Source organism: Heloderma suspectum, chromosome 1 (genome assembly GCF_057233095.1).
Source record: "Heloderma suspectum isolate Gila_16-S chromosome 1, 16-S_ref, whole genome shotgun sequence".
In the NCBI taxonomy this organism is placed as follows: domain Eukaryota; kingdom Metazoa; phylum Chordata; class Lepidosauria; order Squamata; family Helodermatidae; genus Heloderma; species Heloderma suspectum.
In genome coordinates, this window is record NC_139458.1 from 52,230,394 (window position 1) to 52,246,297 (window position 15,904).

At 51.6% G+C, this 15,904-nt stretch overlaps 1 protein-coding gene across 1 annotated transcript; it reads left to right on the forward strand.

The window, feature by feature from the left end:
- The first annotated feature begins 1,128 nt into the window (after positions 1-1,128).
- Positions 1,129-9,648, forward strand: FOXA1 (forkhead box A1). Its single transcript, XM_084843315.1, has 2 exons — positions 1,129-1,815; positions 5,287-9,648. Exons 1-2 carry the CDS (start codon positions 1,741-1,743, stop codon positions 6,550-6,552), a joined length of 1,341 nt encoding a protein of 446 aa, XP_084699441.1. The 5' UTR covers positions 1,129-1,740; the 3' UTR covers positions 6,553-9,648.
- Positions 9,649-15,904: the final 6,256 nt, after the last annotated feature.

Here is a 15,904-nt window from a genome sequence, read left to right on the forward strand (position 1 = left end):
CACAGTCAAGGTGCGACCGGCACCCCAGTTCGATCCCAGCGGAAGCGGGGTCCCGGGTAGCCGGCTCAGGTCGACTCAGCCTTCCATCCTTCCGCGGTCGGTAGAATGAGCACCCAGCTTGCTGGGGGAAAGGCAGTCACGACTGGGGAAGGCAACGGCAAACCACCCCGCCGCAGTCTGCCAGGAAAACGCCAGCGCAAGCGGCGTCCCTCCAGGGGTCAGCAATAATGAGCCCTAATAAAGTCAGCTTTGTAGGGAGTGGTTCGCAGATTGACATCTCACACAAGCAGGGCTCCCCATTTCCCCGTCGCTGCGATCCCTGACAATACCGCTGCAAGGGCCCTTGCCAGATTTACTCGGAAGTAAGTCCCGCTGAGTTCAGTGGGACTTACTCCTCAGTAAGTATACAGAGCGGGGATCGCAGCCCTAGCCCGAAGCGATCCCGTCAGGGTCAGCCAGGAAAGAGCGCAGCCCATTTTTCCGAGGAGGTGAGGCCGCCGACCCGCCCAACTTTCCGCGGCGGTCACCTGTTATTTACTCGCCCCAGGCGGTTCCTAAGGCGACTGCTTCCAGGCAAGGCGCGGGGCTCGAGGAGGGAACGAGCGAGGGAGGCTCGGGCGGAGAAAGCCAGGAAAATGGTCGGAGTGACTCACCTGGGCGGTTTGCCAAGTGGAGGTTTCGACCTAGAAGGAGATCCGCATTTCAGACCTGTGTTCACGGGGCCTGGGCTGGCTTCACGTCACGGGAGTGACTCATTCACACGGCTGGGGCTTCTGGGCGCAGCGGGACACGGGGCCAAAAGGAAAGGGGAAGCCCAGCGGGGCAAAGCGACTGAACCCCACCTGCTGGGTGGACTTTCAGGCTTGGGGGGAGGCATTTGTCATTTTCGTTTTCATTTCTGGGGGGGGGGTGGAGGGAGGGGGGGCGATTACGTAAGATCAAGAACAAGATTATGTGGGGCGGGGGAGACACACGTAGTGCCCCGCATTGCTGTCCCAAGCGCAGAAGCGGTCGCCAAGTTTAAAGACCTTGGTGACAACAAAACGGGCTGATCTTTTTCTCCTGCGCTTCGAGCAGAGGGGCGGCCCTCCTGTATCTCTCTGCCATTGAGTCGTCCCTAACCTTGCTAGAGTTTCCAGTGGCCTTGGAAGAGCGGGGGGTGGGGGGGGGGGAGAAAAAGAGGGTATGTTCCTGCTCCTTTTCTGCTTGCCTCCTGCTGCTGCTTCTCCCCCCTGCTCCTCCCCCTCCCCCTCCCCCCTTCTGGGTTTCTCCCTGCGTGTCTTCCCCCCCTTTCCCCTCCGCCCCCCCCCCCACTTCGGCCCGCTTAAACCAATTACACCGCTTTGCAAATAAAGTGCCGCCCGGGGGAGTTGCGAGCGGAGGGGAACTGCCTGCTTTGCAGGTGCAAGCCGGGCTGTGTAGGTGCGAGCGCCTTTTGTGTGACGGACAAATGGGGAGAGGAGGCGGCGGCGGCGGCGGCGGAGGAGGTGGGCGCTACTGCTGCTGCTGCGACGACGTAAGATCCACATCAGCTCAACTCGAGGCACTTCCCCGCCGGCACTTCCTCACTTTCTCGAGTGGCTCGCCGCCACACAGCGCTCGCCGCCGCCTTCGGGGGGCTTGATCGAGCCCTCCTCCCCCGAGGGTCGGCTTCCTGCGAGACTCGGGGGGGGCGCCCTTTCCTGCCGCCCGCCGCCCGCCGCCAGAGGGCTGGATGGTTGCACCGGGCACGTTGGCTCCATGATGTTAGGGACTGTGAAAATGGAAGGGCACGAAACGAGCGACTGGAACAGCTACTACGCCGAGACGCAGGAGGTGAGCGGAGCCAAGCGGCGGCGGGCGGCGGGTCACTGGGGGAGGGGGGAGGGGGGAAGGGAAGCAGTGTGGGGGAGCCGGGATCGGGGGCGGGGGGCTTCAGCCAAAAAGGGGATCAGTCCACTCGGGGGAATCAAGTCTCCACTCCAAGATCCGGATGGTGTGAACCTGCCGTTTCCAAGATCACAGCTGGCCGCAAAGCCAGGAAGAAAGCCACCTAATTTCCAGCCGTCCCACTGGAGAGATGTGTGTTGGGGAGGGGGGGGGAGTTCAGTGGCAATCGAGTTGAGGGGGTGGGGTGGGAAGGGAGTTATTGATCTCCTCCTAGAATCGCGCTTTGGAACACAGAAGAGCGCCCCTCTCCCGCTCAGCCGCGGGCCTCGGTGTGTGCGCGCGTGCGTGCGTGCGTGCTTGTGTGTGTGTGTGTGTAAAGGGGGGGATCGCTACCCCCCTTTTGGGAAAGACTTTCTGTTTTTTTTGCTGGCTTTCCCTCTCCGTCCCCTCACCTGTGCTAATATTGTAGTCTTGCTGGGCAAAATAATTATTTGTGTGTACTTTGCCACACGCTTCTTGCGGGGTGGGGGTGGGGATTTAAACTGGGGGCAATTCTCCCGGAGACCGGCGGGTGGCGCTGCCGAGAATAGGATCTGACCGTGTAACCACTAACCAGGAACCGGGCGCTTTTCATTGTCCATTCATATCCACGTTCCTTATTTTACAATATGCTCCAAAGAACTAAAAGAAAAGATCAAAGACGACCAAACGAACAATAACGGGTGGAGGAGCATGTAAAACCCCATCGGAGGCATGAACGGGCCCCCTTACTGAATAGGGAGTGAAAGGCGGAAAAATATCCCCCCCCCCAACCAACCAACAAACCAATAATAATAATAAAAAGCTTCAGCCTCGCAAACGTAGCGTTCTAAAAAGTGAAAGGGAAAGGAACAGGATGATATGAACACAAATAAAAGTAGCAGGGGGCATCCAGAAGGGCATGCAGAAATTACTGCACGTTCAAAGAACAGCTCTTGCTTAGAGGCGCCTTACCAGAGTCACCGTCCAGGGTTCCTGCGCTGTAAACGCAGCCTGTAGACTCCCATTCAACATATGTGTTTGTGTAGGCGGTCGTATCCGGGCTTCTTATTTAATAAGGAAAGGTCAACAGGGGGCAAAGAAGGGGTTTAGATTAAATGTATGCCTCTTCCCGACCTCATAGGCACTCCAGTGGAGAAAAAAAATAAAACTCCCCTCATATGCTAATGTGGGGAGCCTTCATTTCCAAACATAATTCATCTGCTACGCCAGATTTTTTTAAAGCTTCAATATTATATTGAAAAAAATTACATGGAAGTGTGTGTGTGTGTGTGTGTGTGTGCATATAATATGTATGTTCCACAATTGTTTGTTTTTAAAATACATAGCTCAAGACAGGCATGGAAAATGAAGTGTGTGTTTACATAGGTAGAATTCTCTCCGTCAGTTAACTGTAGTTCTGATTTCACTGGCCTGGGTTTGTTTACTATAATTTGTAAATAACGGACGAACTGAGCTGCCTGTCATCCACAATACTTTTATCTCTATGTATGTAAACACTGCTGGGGAGATATCCTATAAGAAATCTCCAATACTACCCCATTGCAAATATTTTAGTTCTTAGGAAGTAATTATACTGGAGAACCTGGCCTACCCGTGTGGCATGTTTAAAAGATAAACCAGGGACATTCTCATTCATAGTTGGCTTTCCACCCCCAACCAATATCATGCACCAATGTTTTCACAATTAGATTGTTTAGGAAAGGTTAGACGTTTTAAGTCTATCATTCTTCTAGTCTGTGCTGTTATTTAGGACTGCTTGTGGACCTTCTGAATCTAATTTAGACAGCTGAAAGGTTTAATGGAGTTTCGATTGGCTTTTACTAGTCTGCTAGGCTGGAAGAAAAAGAGAAAGAGGGGGGAAGGACCTCCGCCCCCCAGAATGTGATCACAAACTTCAGCCTTACCACAGGGCTGTTTGTTTTGTTTGGAGACAAAAGATGGGAGTTTTTCCTCCTAGAAAACGACCCGATTTACTAGGCTGCTGTGACTGCTGGAGGGACTGAGATGCTGAGGAAAGTAGCACAGAAAGCGGGGGGGGGGGGGAGAGAGAGAGAGATGTTGTAAAGTTTGTTTTTCCCACCAGCGCTCGCTGAGGCTGAGGCCTTCGGCGGGCACAGCGAGCGCAACGGCCCCAGGAAAGCGGGGGAGGCGAGATCGAGGTTCTGCGACCTCGGGGAGCTGCGCTGTGGTCCAGTCTTCGTGGAAACTCCTCCTGGGTGTGAGGCAGGGCCTCCGTTTCACTTGGGGTGCGGTGGAGCAGGCGGGCGAAACAACTGGGCACGGGTTAGGCCGCGGGCCGACGCCGGCGCCTTGCATCTCATTCAGCCGCACTTCGACGTCCCTTCCTCGCTGTCCCCGTGGAAGGAATGGCCTCTCACGTTCGCCCCAACCCGAATTCCCCGTTCGGGGGTCTATAAGGAGCTTCTTTTCTCTCTTCTTTCCCTCGATTTTTTTAGTTTTAAACTTAAAATAACGTAATAACCCATCTGGCCCGCCTCAGCCGTGGACGACACCGGAGAGGGGGATTCTCCAGAGCGAGCGCTCCCCTTGGCCAGGCCTCCCTGCGGACGCCGGCCGGGTGGTGGGTTCTCTGAGCGGGGGCTTTGCGCTGCCATGATGTCGGGGGAAACTCGTCGGGAGGGCGAGTTCCTCTCTTCCCTCATGTCCCCGAGCCGTGAGTTAGTGGGCGGGGGGGGTGATTTGCCACAGGCCCCCACCTCCACACACGACTGCCTTCATGGCCAAGGAAAGCCCCCATCTCGAGGCAGGCCCCACCCGAAAGAGGCTCGGCGTTTCTGCCGGAAGAGCGGAGCGCGGACAGTGGGGTGTTCGCGATGAAGCCCTCTCGGCTTGGGACAGAGATTCTTCCAGTGGAGGGGGCTGTGCGAATGCGTTCGGCGTAAGGTGCTGCGAAGCGCAACGTTATCAGCGCATCGGGGCACGGGGATGTTGGTTTTGCTCGCAGTGCTTCGCTATTCGGATCGTGGCTGTTCTTCCGACGCGAGCGGTTTCTCTCCGTGGGCGCCTGTGCAGAGGATGGCTCGCTCGCACGCCCTCCCCGGTGCCTCTGCCACGCAGGGCCCTAAACGGCGGCGGCCGATGTTTCTAGAGCCGTGGGGTGAATGCGGGCACACGAATCCCCTTCTCACGGGCCTTGCGCGATGTCGGTCGGGGGGTAAGAAGGGCGGGTGTGTCGATGGCCTTTCAGTGCAGCCTGTGGGAGAACCCGGAGATTCTGACGCGCGCCAGATGGTCGTGAGTTCGGAACCCCGCGGAGTGGAGGCGCTCCTGGCGGCCCGTCCGGGCGCGCGGCCTGGCGCTCGCGGGCGGCGAACGGGCCTCCTTCCCCGCGTCTCACGTGTGTCTCTCCCGCAGGCCTACTCGACGGTTCCCGTGAGCAACATGAACACCGGCCTGGGCTCCATGAACTCCATGAACTCCTACATGAGCATGAACGCCATGACCACCAGCGGCAACATGACGCCGGGCTCGTTCAACATGTCCTACGCTAACCCGAGCTTGGGCGCCGGCCTGAGCCCCGGCGGCGGCGGCGCGGGCGGCGCCATGAGCAGCATGACGGCCATGGGCTCGGCGCTGAGCCCCGGCGGCATGGGCGCCATGGGCGGCCCGCAGGCCCCGCTGAACGGCCTGGGCGCCTACGGGGCCATGGGCCCGTGCATGAGCCCCATGGGCTACGCGCCGGCCAGCCTGGGCCGCGGCGGCCGCGACGCCAAGACCTTCAAGCGCAGCTACCCGCACGCCAAGCCGCCCTACTCGTACATCTCGCTCATCACCATGGCCATCCAGCAGGCGCCCAGCAAGATGCTGACGCTGAGCGAGATCTACCAGTGGATCATGGACCTCTTCCCCTACTACCGCCAGAACCAGCAGCGCTGGCAGAACTCCATCCGCCACTCGCTCTCCTTCAACGACTGCTTCGTCAAGGTGGCCCGCTCGCCGGACAAGCCGGGCAAGGGCTCCTACTGGACGCTGCACCCGGACTCCGGCAACATGTTCGAGAACGGCTGCTACCTCCGGCGCCAGAAGCGCTTCAAGTGCGACAAGCAGCCCGGCGGCGGCGGCAAAGGCGGGCCGGGCGGCGGCGGCCACCACGGGGGCGAGGGCCGGAAAGATCAAGGCGGCGCCAGCCCGCCTCTGCACCGAGGCCCCGCCAAAGGAGGCCCGCTGGAGGCCGCCCCGCCCGACGCCGGCAGCCCCCCAGCCCTGGACCACAACGGCAACGGGGGCGAGCTGAAGCCCTCGGTGGCCGCCGCGGCCGCGGCTGCCGCGGCCGCGGCGGTAGCTGCGGCCTCCTCCGGCCCCGCCTTGGCCTCGCTGGGCCACCCGGGCCACCCGCTGGGCCACCACGAGTCGCAGCTGCACCTCAAGGGCGACCCGCACTATTCCTTCAACCACCCGTTCTCCATCAACAACCTCATGTCCTCGTCGGAACAGCAGCACAAGCTGGACTTCAAGGCCTACGAGCAGGCGCTGCAATATTCCTCCTACGGGGCCGGCCTGCCCGGCGGGCTGCAGCTCAGCAGCGCCTCCATGGGCGGTAGGGGAGGCATTGAGCCCTCGGCCCTGGAGCCGTCCTACTACCAAGGTGTGTATTCCAGACCGGTCCTAAACACGTCTTAGCTGGCAGGGACTCAGGCGAGGGCCAACCGAGCGGAAGCGACCTTCCTTCCCGGTCTTGTCTGTCTCTCTCTGTGTGTCTCTAGGCCTCCATCCAAACTCACAGCGCATCCCCCCCGCCCCGACACACACACACACACACACACACACACGTATAGCCCGCAGGATCCGTGCGAGAAAAAAGGAAAAGAAAGGGGGGGGGGAGCAAAAGAAAGGACTGTTACTTTATTATTATGTTTGTTGTTGTTAATGTTGTCTCCCAAATGCATCCTGTGTCTTCTGTTTTGGCCTGAAAAGTCCAGCAAGCAAATCCTATCCAGCTACACGCGCGCGCATGGACACGCGCGCACACGCACGTACACAGTGTATATACCCGCCTCCCCTTGCCATGACCACAGTAGACAGACAGACTTCCATCTTGTAAATGGCGATGATGATGTTGATGACGGGTGGTTCCCCCCACCTTTTCCCTCCTCGCTGTAATCGCGCGAGATATAGAGAGGTTTGCGGTGGGACTTTACCCGGTCAAACCCAGGAAGCCGCCTTAAGACTGGCCCAGAGAGGCTCTCGGCCCGGTAGCCCGGTGCTGCCTTCTCCGACTGGCGGTGGCTTCTCGGGGGCGCCAGGCAGACTCGTCCGCGTTTTCGCCCTGCCCCCCCCCCCCCCCGGACGGGCCTCGAACCTGGGCCCTGTGAAGCAGGCCAGGCCTGGGCCCCACCGCCGAGCTGTGCCCAGCCCCCCAGGCCCAGCCCCGAGCCAGGTGCAGGAGCTGGGGTGAAAGGGAGCTAGGCCGCCCTTGAGGGGTACACGCCCGGCAGTGCGGAGAGAGTCCCGAACCCCGCCAGGGGGGCGCCGAGCCGAAAGAAGTCCGCCCGTCCGGAGAGATGGAAAAGCCGCCTTCCAGGACGGGGCAGCCCCGCAGCACCAAGCGCCGCCCCCCCCCCCCCCCCGCGCAGAGGGGTTCGAACGGCGCGTCGGCTGCCTTGGGAGGCGCAGGCCACACGCACGTGGACAATGGCCAGATCCCGAACGCCCTCGCTGGGTGAAGGGGCAGAGGTGGCCGCTGGAGCTCGAGACGGAGAACTCCCGCGTCTCCCAGATTGCCTGGGATCGGGATACGGTGCAAAGTCACACACAGGTCACAGCCATTTAAGGCGCGTTGCTCTTCTTCCTCTGATGGTTATTATTTTCCCCCAAGCTGTTACTGAGGAGTCTCCTTCATCAGGAAATCTCCTGGCCACGTGGATGAGCCGGTTATTTATTCCCAGAATCCTTTTCCCTGCGTGCGTTCTGGAACTATATACCTATCCTTCATTGTTGCAGCCTCCCCCCACCCCACCCCACCCCACCCCACCCCGGCAGAATATTGTAAGCGAGAGGGATTTTCTCTCTCTTTCCTTTTCATCAGATCAATCTATTCCCAATCATGATTGCCCATCTCCCCTCCCGAAATTCTTGTGGCCGCTTAATTATCGCCGTTGTTAGCACGTTCATCCAGTGTTAATGCACTTTCCACGGGTTTTACACGATGTTTTAGCCTAGCCAGATGGGGTCCCCCCCTTTTTGTTTTGTTATTTTTCCTGTTCGCTTTCACGATGTTCTTAATTTATTTGCACGGTTTATACTTTCTTTCTTTACAGCTCGAAAGTGCTTTAATGACGGTTTTAAAATGACACACGCCATTTTAAATAAAAATCTTAATTTTATAATAAATGTGATTGTAATTGAGAAAACGTTTTGATTTTTTAAAAATGACAATATAATCCGTAAAGTATGTTTCCCCCCTCCCTTTCTCTCTTTCGATCATTTGCAGTTAAGGACTTTAAATAAATCAAATATTATCAATGAGTGATTTTGGGGTTTTTTGTTTTTTTTTTTGTTCCATTATTGGAAGACTGGTTGCTTCCATATGGATTAAAAATGGTCTAGAGTTGAAAGAGAGAACCAGGGGTAAATAAAAAAGATTGTTGGCTTTTTTCCCTTCTGAGTTGGCAAATAAGAAGTGCGTTGAGGCTGCTATGATTAATGGTTGGGATGTCCAAACATTGGCCTTATTAGATGTATATTAAATATTTATTGAACATATTGAATATTTAACCAGCAGACCAATCCTACATAAAAATCTATCACAAATGGAAATATCCACTCTTTATGCAAAAAAGAAAAAGAAAAGAAAAGCAGTGAAATTAACATCCTTCTTCATTTGCTTAAGGGGTATTCAGCAATGGGTCTTATTTTGTCCCAACAGAGAAGTGTTCTTTTGCGTTTGGGAGATAAGGTCATAGCTTTATTTCAGTAATTTCAGTTTTCATGATGACCGCCCCCCCCCCCATACCACATGGGACTGACGTTCCAATCTGCCACCTTTGGGTGCAAAATAGCTGCAACATTCAAATCCACTGGAATAGTACCATTAACCTTAGTGGAATCCCTAGTGGAGGAAAATGCCTTATGTTTGCTTTGTGCATTTTTAAAACACAGGCTCTGTTGAATGTGAAAACTAGCTATTTTCCTCCTGACTTTGTTGTTCGCTAGACTGAAGTTTTCCAGTCTAGAGGGAAATTCTGGAATGGCATTTCCATTTATTTTTCCTCAGAAAACAAACAGACAAACAAACAAACAAGATATGGTTAATTCTGATCCTAACCGCCTCAGTGCCAACTCATTTTGGATTATGGATACATCTGTAGAAGGGCTCGTGGTTTTGCAGATCAAAGTCAAGAAGCACACCTTGTAGCATATTGGGCAAAAGGTTAGGACTTCCATTAGTGCATTTCCTGGGAACTTTACTTGTAATGGAACTTAGCGCCAAGTCAGCCTGCTAGGAGGATCCGCAGCTGGACTAAGCAGTCTTCTGGTGTAGTTTAAACCTTCCTTGAAATTAGATGTGGTCACACCTTGCAATATATTTTGGAAAAAGAGCTCTTTTTGGGTCGCAGGGTGGGAGGAGGAAATCATAACTTTCCAAATGTACACAATATTTGTGTACTAGCTCGTTAGGGTTTGTCTGCATTCTGTATATTCTTGGATCCATATTGTAGCTGTTTATATTATTCAGTTTATGCTGGTGAGCTATGCCACTGGAATATGAATATAAACATTTTTAACAATACATTATTATTATTATTATTATTATTATTATTATTATTGTGCCATCAGTATGCTTTACAGAGTAGAAGGGGACAGGTCCCTGTTTCCAGGTGTTTACAGTCTAAAATACTTTTAAGTTATGGCTGCAATCCTAGACACGCTTTTGGGAATCCCATTAAATTCAGTAACCTTACTTCCAGGGAAATGTGCACCTGCACGGGAGCAGATCCTATACATGTTTCCTGGGAAGTAAACCCCTCTGAATTCCCATTTGTGCCTGGTATTGCAGCCTTAACTTGAAAGCAATTCCCCTTAAAAACCAACCAGACGAGAGGATCAGGCAAAGCAGTTGGTTTTGTAGGGTTTTTTTGTTACCCTTAGCGGTATAGAAAACGTAGCAATCCTAAATTAACTTTCCAGAGAGGGTAGTCATATCAAAAGTCTGGTACAGCAAAAACGTAGTCTTGCAGCACCTTAAAGACTGAAGCTGCGATCCTGTATCCACGTACGTGGTAGTCAGCCTCATTGAGCGCAATAGGACTTACTCCTGAGTAGACATGCCTAGGATTGCGCTGGTACACCTGTATTTTGACCTAGGTTTTCTTGGGCCAGAGCTGCTGTGGCCGATGCAGTTGTTTACTTGGAAGCAAATCTTAATCGGTTGTAACCGGTGCCGCCGCTGCTTGTGGCGCTCTCGGGGGCCTCCCATCCAAGTGGTCTGATCAGGTCTATGCCTGCTTCCTTCAGTAATGCTGCGAACTCAGAGGCCCCCCCCACACCCACACCTTTCATTGGCCCCCCAACTTAATTCTGTGCTAAGTAAGCCTGGCTAGGATCTTCATGTTGCTTACAAGTAAGCCTCACTCCGACGACATTTGGGGCTTTCTGGTTTAGATAGAAGTCGTGTGTGTGTGTGTGAGAGAGAGAGAGAGAGAGAGAGAATGTGTACCCAAACAGGCTTCAAGACCGCCAGATACCTCTGTTTACACTGGGTCCGAATTCACTCCATTAAGCGGTGGTAAACCGGCCCTGAACCCAACTAGACTTCCTTCCGGGCTTAGGATCGGGCGCCCTAAACAGGTGGCCACAACGAGAGGAGACGATTGCGCTCGGTTGTCCCCCTCCTCGCCTTCCCGCTCTTTGCCCGCTTTGCTCGGATTGGCACCAAGACGAAAACAACCACCGCAGCAAGCCGCTGGCAAAACACACGGCGTTCCTCGGCCCCAATCCTCTGCTCGGAGCACATGGTTTTGAACTGCGTGCAGGAAGTGCGTGCGTGCGTGCGGGGGGGGGGCGTGTTTCCACTTGAGTCGATTTCCCTTTGATCAGCCCCTCTCCGGCCACGCGCCCCTGAGAAACAGGCCCGCATCGCTTGGCCAATTACCGCATAAGTGGTCCCCCGCTCGCCCGGGAACAGACGGCAAACGACCCGGTCCAACGCGACTGAGGGCGCAATCCTATGCATGTTTCGACAGAAAAAAGTCCTACAACGCCCAGCATCCCGCAGACTGGCTGGGGGATGCTGGGCGTTGTAGGGCTTTTTTTCTGTCTAAATATCTGTAGGATCGATCCCTAAATGTAGGGGACTGGCGCTCAAGCGACGACGCCTTTAGGTTCTGGAGTGAAACTTTAGCCGGATTCATTCACTCTCAGCCAATGCTCAGATCTCAAAACGCTCCTTCCGATGGAGAGAAAGGAAACTAGTGAAGAAGCAGTAGCGGCAGCAACGGAGGGAGCAAAGGGGCATCATTTGACGCTCCTAATTGAACCTCCGAGTAATCAGGGAGAGGGTGGGGTTGTGCATACATTGTTGGGCGGGGGAGACACCGGGGAGATGTCAGCTTTAAGGCCTAACAACTGCGGTCAGCCGAAGTGGCTGGCAACTCGGTATGGCTCTGAGTAAACATTCAATAGGATCAGGCCCTTACATCCAGCATTTTCGCTTCCCCTGGGATCCTCCGCTGAATCCAAATTCTGATCTGTGGTGGAAGTAGATATAGTGATAGCCTCGGGGACTTAGGGTCCAACTGAACTTAAGGTCTGCGCCTCGGAGTCATAATGAACGAGATAGCAACATGGGTTACATTTTAAAGTAAATAAATAAATGTAAAGAGCAGCCCCCCTTTTCCCACTTTCCCGTAAGAGTCTCCTTATCGGCCTCACAGGAGGTGGGGAGATGTAAATGGTCTAACCGCAGCCCTCCTGGTCCAAGCCGGATCGAACGGTGCACAGCCTCTGTTAAAAGAACACTGAAGTGATCTTCAGGTCACTGGAATGTTGCGAAGGATCAGTTCTTGTGACAACGCCCGCCCCGTAGGGTTGAATTCAGACTTGTCATGCTTAAAGTAGTCCTACTGAAACCAATGAGGTAAGTAAATAATGACCAACTGAAATCCCATCTATTTCAATGGGTCTACTCTAAACATGGCTAAGAATGCGATCCTAGGAGTGTCTACTCAGAAGTAAGCGCCATTGCGTTCAACGGGGCAAACTCCCAGAGAAGCGTGTCTAGGGCTCCAACCTAATCCTGGATCCAACCCATAGTTTCTAGCGGCACTGTCTAGGAGAGTTGGGCTAGGCTAATAGTTTCAACGCGACCAGCCCGAAAAAAGTAGGCCAGTTCCAGGCACGATGGTTACTAGATTCTGCCCATCCACACTCTTCCCCAGGAGGCAGGTTTCCTCATTTATTATTTTCCACAACGGGTTTTCTTCTCTTTTCACAAAAAATAAAGTGATGATCCTAAAGATGGCTATCCGCAAACAGTTTTCCACTGTGGAATAAGGCAGCCTTACTGAACTGGAAAATATACTCGACCCCTGTGTAATAAAATATATTCACCAGATCTGTGTGGCTTCATTCCCCCCACCCCCACCCCCAGTAGTGCTAAGCATAATCATAAGCACACATACTTCTCTCGGGTCGGTTCATGCGCAGCACTTCTGAAAAATCAATCTATATACGACCTTTATTATTAATCAAAGGGTCTGGAGAGTAAGTATATGCATGTGCATATAAAGACCCCTATAGCACATGCTATGGACTGGGTCTTTTATTTTTATTTAAAACCATTTACCTGGAAATGAAGGTCTGTTGATTTTCAGTGGATCGATTTCCCTATGTCAGTGACGGAAATTTATATCCTTGAAAATATGCTTAAGGTCTTTTCGTAAAGGTGATAAATATTATACAACTTTTTAAAAATGTCTTCCACGCAGAGACAGTGACGGTAAAGACACAGTATTAGTCTTGGCCATGGTGTGTGTGTGTATAGAGGGGTAGGGGTATGGAATCGTGTTCATTCGTTACACGTTAGTAAAAATTACTTTCGCTGCTCTCGCCACTACCACGATTGTTTGGATGTCAGTTTCAAGCCAGCAGAAGGCAAGCAAAGCTGTTTATTGTCTGGCCAAACTCTCAGCTGTCACCATCTCTTGTTTCTGATGTTTTTTTTTATCTTCAACATTCCGAGCAAAGGATCTTCAGAGGCGGAAGAAAAAGAAAAGGCGTCCTGGAAGGGGCATTTCTCTGCAAGTCTCAGTTCATAATATGCATAAAGGGGGAGGGGTGTTTACTTTTTCCAGCGAATTCATTCATCCTTCGCTAGGCCGATTCATTTTCCAGGCCATGTTTGTGATCTGTGTCAGTGTCCTGTAGGATACTAAGGACGTAGGTAAATTTCGGTATCAGGGGGAAAAGTCTGACTTTCTTCCTGTGGATCCAGGAAATGTCTTTCCTTTTCAAATGCAATTACCTTCCTTAATAAGCCACGTGCTAGACAGCTAAAACTGTTGCCATCATTCAGGTTCATTTAACTCCATTAAACTCAAGCAGGGAGCAATTCAGCATATTACTGAAGCCCCTTTAAGAGAGCTAACTGGATTTTGGCTGGTGTAAAAGACCCAAACAGGCAGACAAAGGGAGGGGCGGGGTGGGGAGGTTTTGCTACATTACACATACATCCGGAAAAGGGGTATTTTGATGCCATTCTCCCCGCCACACACACACACACCTAATTAATTACTCTAAAACACCAAAACAAACGATGTGGAATGGAAAATATTTTATATAGCATTCGGCAGATGGTGATTCTCTCCCTAGATCTACCTCGAGGCCAACCAAATCTTACCGATTTTTCAGCCATTCACTGATTTGAGCGGTTGTTTCAGAAATCCAGTTATAGGATTGTACACTTTTTATTTTTAAAATGCAGAAAATCTTCTTCCTCGGGGGAGAGATTAGTCCCATGTAATAGAATTATTTCTGAATGCCCAGTATTGTCATACATCTTCAGTTTGATTTAAAGAAAGGACATGTTGATGGGTTCAAGCTGCATTTGTTTGTGCCAATAAAATAAGAATTTCCAATAGTTTTTGGTAAGAATACACAAAATAAAAGGAAGTCCTATGATTTATTTATTTTGCAATTCTTACATAATATCATTTGATGGTATTTGGCTACTATTCAAAACCAAATTTATTTAAAGCAGCAGCTTCAGAAAACTGTGTGTGTGAGAGACAACATGGGGTTTGATTTTAATTCATTCAAGTTATGCTCCAGAGGTGCGATCCCAAGCACTTGGAAGTAAACATCAGTGAAGTCAACTGATCTCTCTTACAATTGTGTGTAGAGTTCAGGTGCCAGGATATAGCTGCATATGGGCATAGAAGATAAATCAGACTGAGAAGGCATAATACCTTTTAAAACTTCAAGTTTGGAAAGGGGTTTGAGCCTGAACTTCCCTTGATAGTTATCACTACATTACCGGATTTTCAATATCTGTTTTTGGATCTCAGTCGCGGGGAATTCCGGCCCCACCCCTCCCAATCCTTTAAAGGTAGGACAACGGGTTCTCAAACATCAGTTAAGGTGGATTGTTAAGACTGATTTATATTGGATGCAATCCACATCCTACTGAGGTCAGTGGGAAACCTTTCATTGATTTGAATAGATTTGCATTGCTTCTAATGTGTGTGTTCTGAATCTAAATGGCACTGCCTTTACATTGATCGGAATGCAAACCTATATTTGCAGTGAAAACAAAATCAGGTGCCAAAACTAGCACAAATTGTTATTAACACAGTTGTAAATTGATTTTCATCCTAACATGAAACTTACCAAGTATAAAATGTGACTACCTCATCAGTATTAAAGAGGGGTATTCAGAACCAATGCAAGTCCAACTTCAATTACAATACAACTGGGCTCCAACTATATACATGAATGTCAGATCTCAACCTTATAGCCTCAGCATTTTAACTCAGAAGTTCCACTGCATTCAGTGGCATATCTTTCCTTCCAGGTAAGTATGCACAGGGCTGCTGCTTCAGACTCACTAAATGGAGTGCATCATTTGGACGTAGGGTCATAGAATCATAGAACAGTAGGGTTGGAAGGGGCCTACAAGGCCATCGGGTCCCAATGGAACTTACTTCTAAATACCTGTGCTTAGGATCGGGGTGTAAGACGCAAAACAGCTTTCTTATTTACAGCCTATGAGACATACTGGCTGCAATTCTATTCCCATTTACTGGGGAGTAAGCTCCATCGTACTCTGCGGGACTTACTTCCGAGTAAACATGTTTAGGATCAGACTGTACGGAGGGGGGGCGTCCTGGTGTCTCGATTTCTCAGCGAACGCAGAAGAAATGACTCCATGGGTTCAGAAGGAGCACCGATCCTCTCGTCTGTCGAGGGGAAAGATCGATAAGCGTCCTCTCCACAACTTCCTTGTCGTGGCCAGTCGTGGAAAACCAAGTGAAGAAGGGTGACGAAATGGAAAGTGCCTTTGTTCTTTGTGTTCTTTTCCACTAATTATTCTGCACCCTCTGACAGCGTAACAGTTAAGGACAGATTAGTCGAAATCACCTCCTCAGTTCCCAGTAGAGTCCTACTTTCGGGCCCAGGCCTGTGTTTTTCCTCTGCGAGATTTTCCTTACTGGGATTTCACAGCTTTGAACTTTGAACAGACCCAGCTACCCGACCTCCCCTTTGTTGTAAGTTTCAGTTTAGTGATAAACCCCACGTCGAGAATTCCCCCTCCTGGCTTCTTCCGCCGAACTGATTGCATTGACTGCCAGGTGCACAACTGAATTGCAAGGATCTGCCCCGCCCCCTAAACCTAACGACCAGTCCCATTATTTTCAGTTGTGGAACTTATTGCCAAGTGGCTGTGTGTGGTGCGTGCGCTTCCTTGCGTTTTGTCCCAGCTTTTCAGGGAAGCAGGTTTCACTGAAACAGAGGGAACATACTTCCAAGTGAAACG

What these genes read in the sequence shown, in the direction of transcription:
- FOXA1 (XM_084843315.1), top strand. Translation starts at nt 1,741, where the DNA reads ATGATGTTAGGGACTGTGAAAATGGAAGGGCACGAAACGAGCGACTGG. An exon ending in ACTACGCCGAGACGCAGGAG is followed by an intron (nt 1,816 to 5,286) that starts GTGAGCGGAGCC and finishes TCTCTCCCGCAG; the next exon opens with GCCTACTCGACGGTTCCCGT.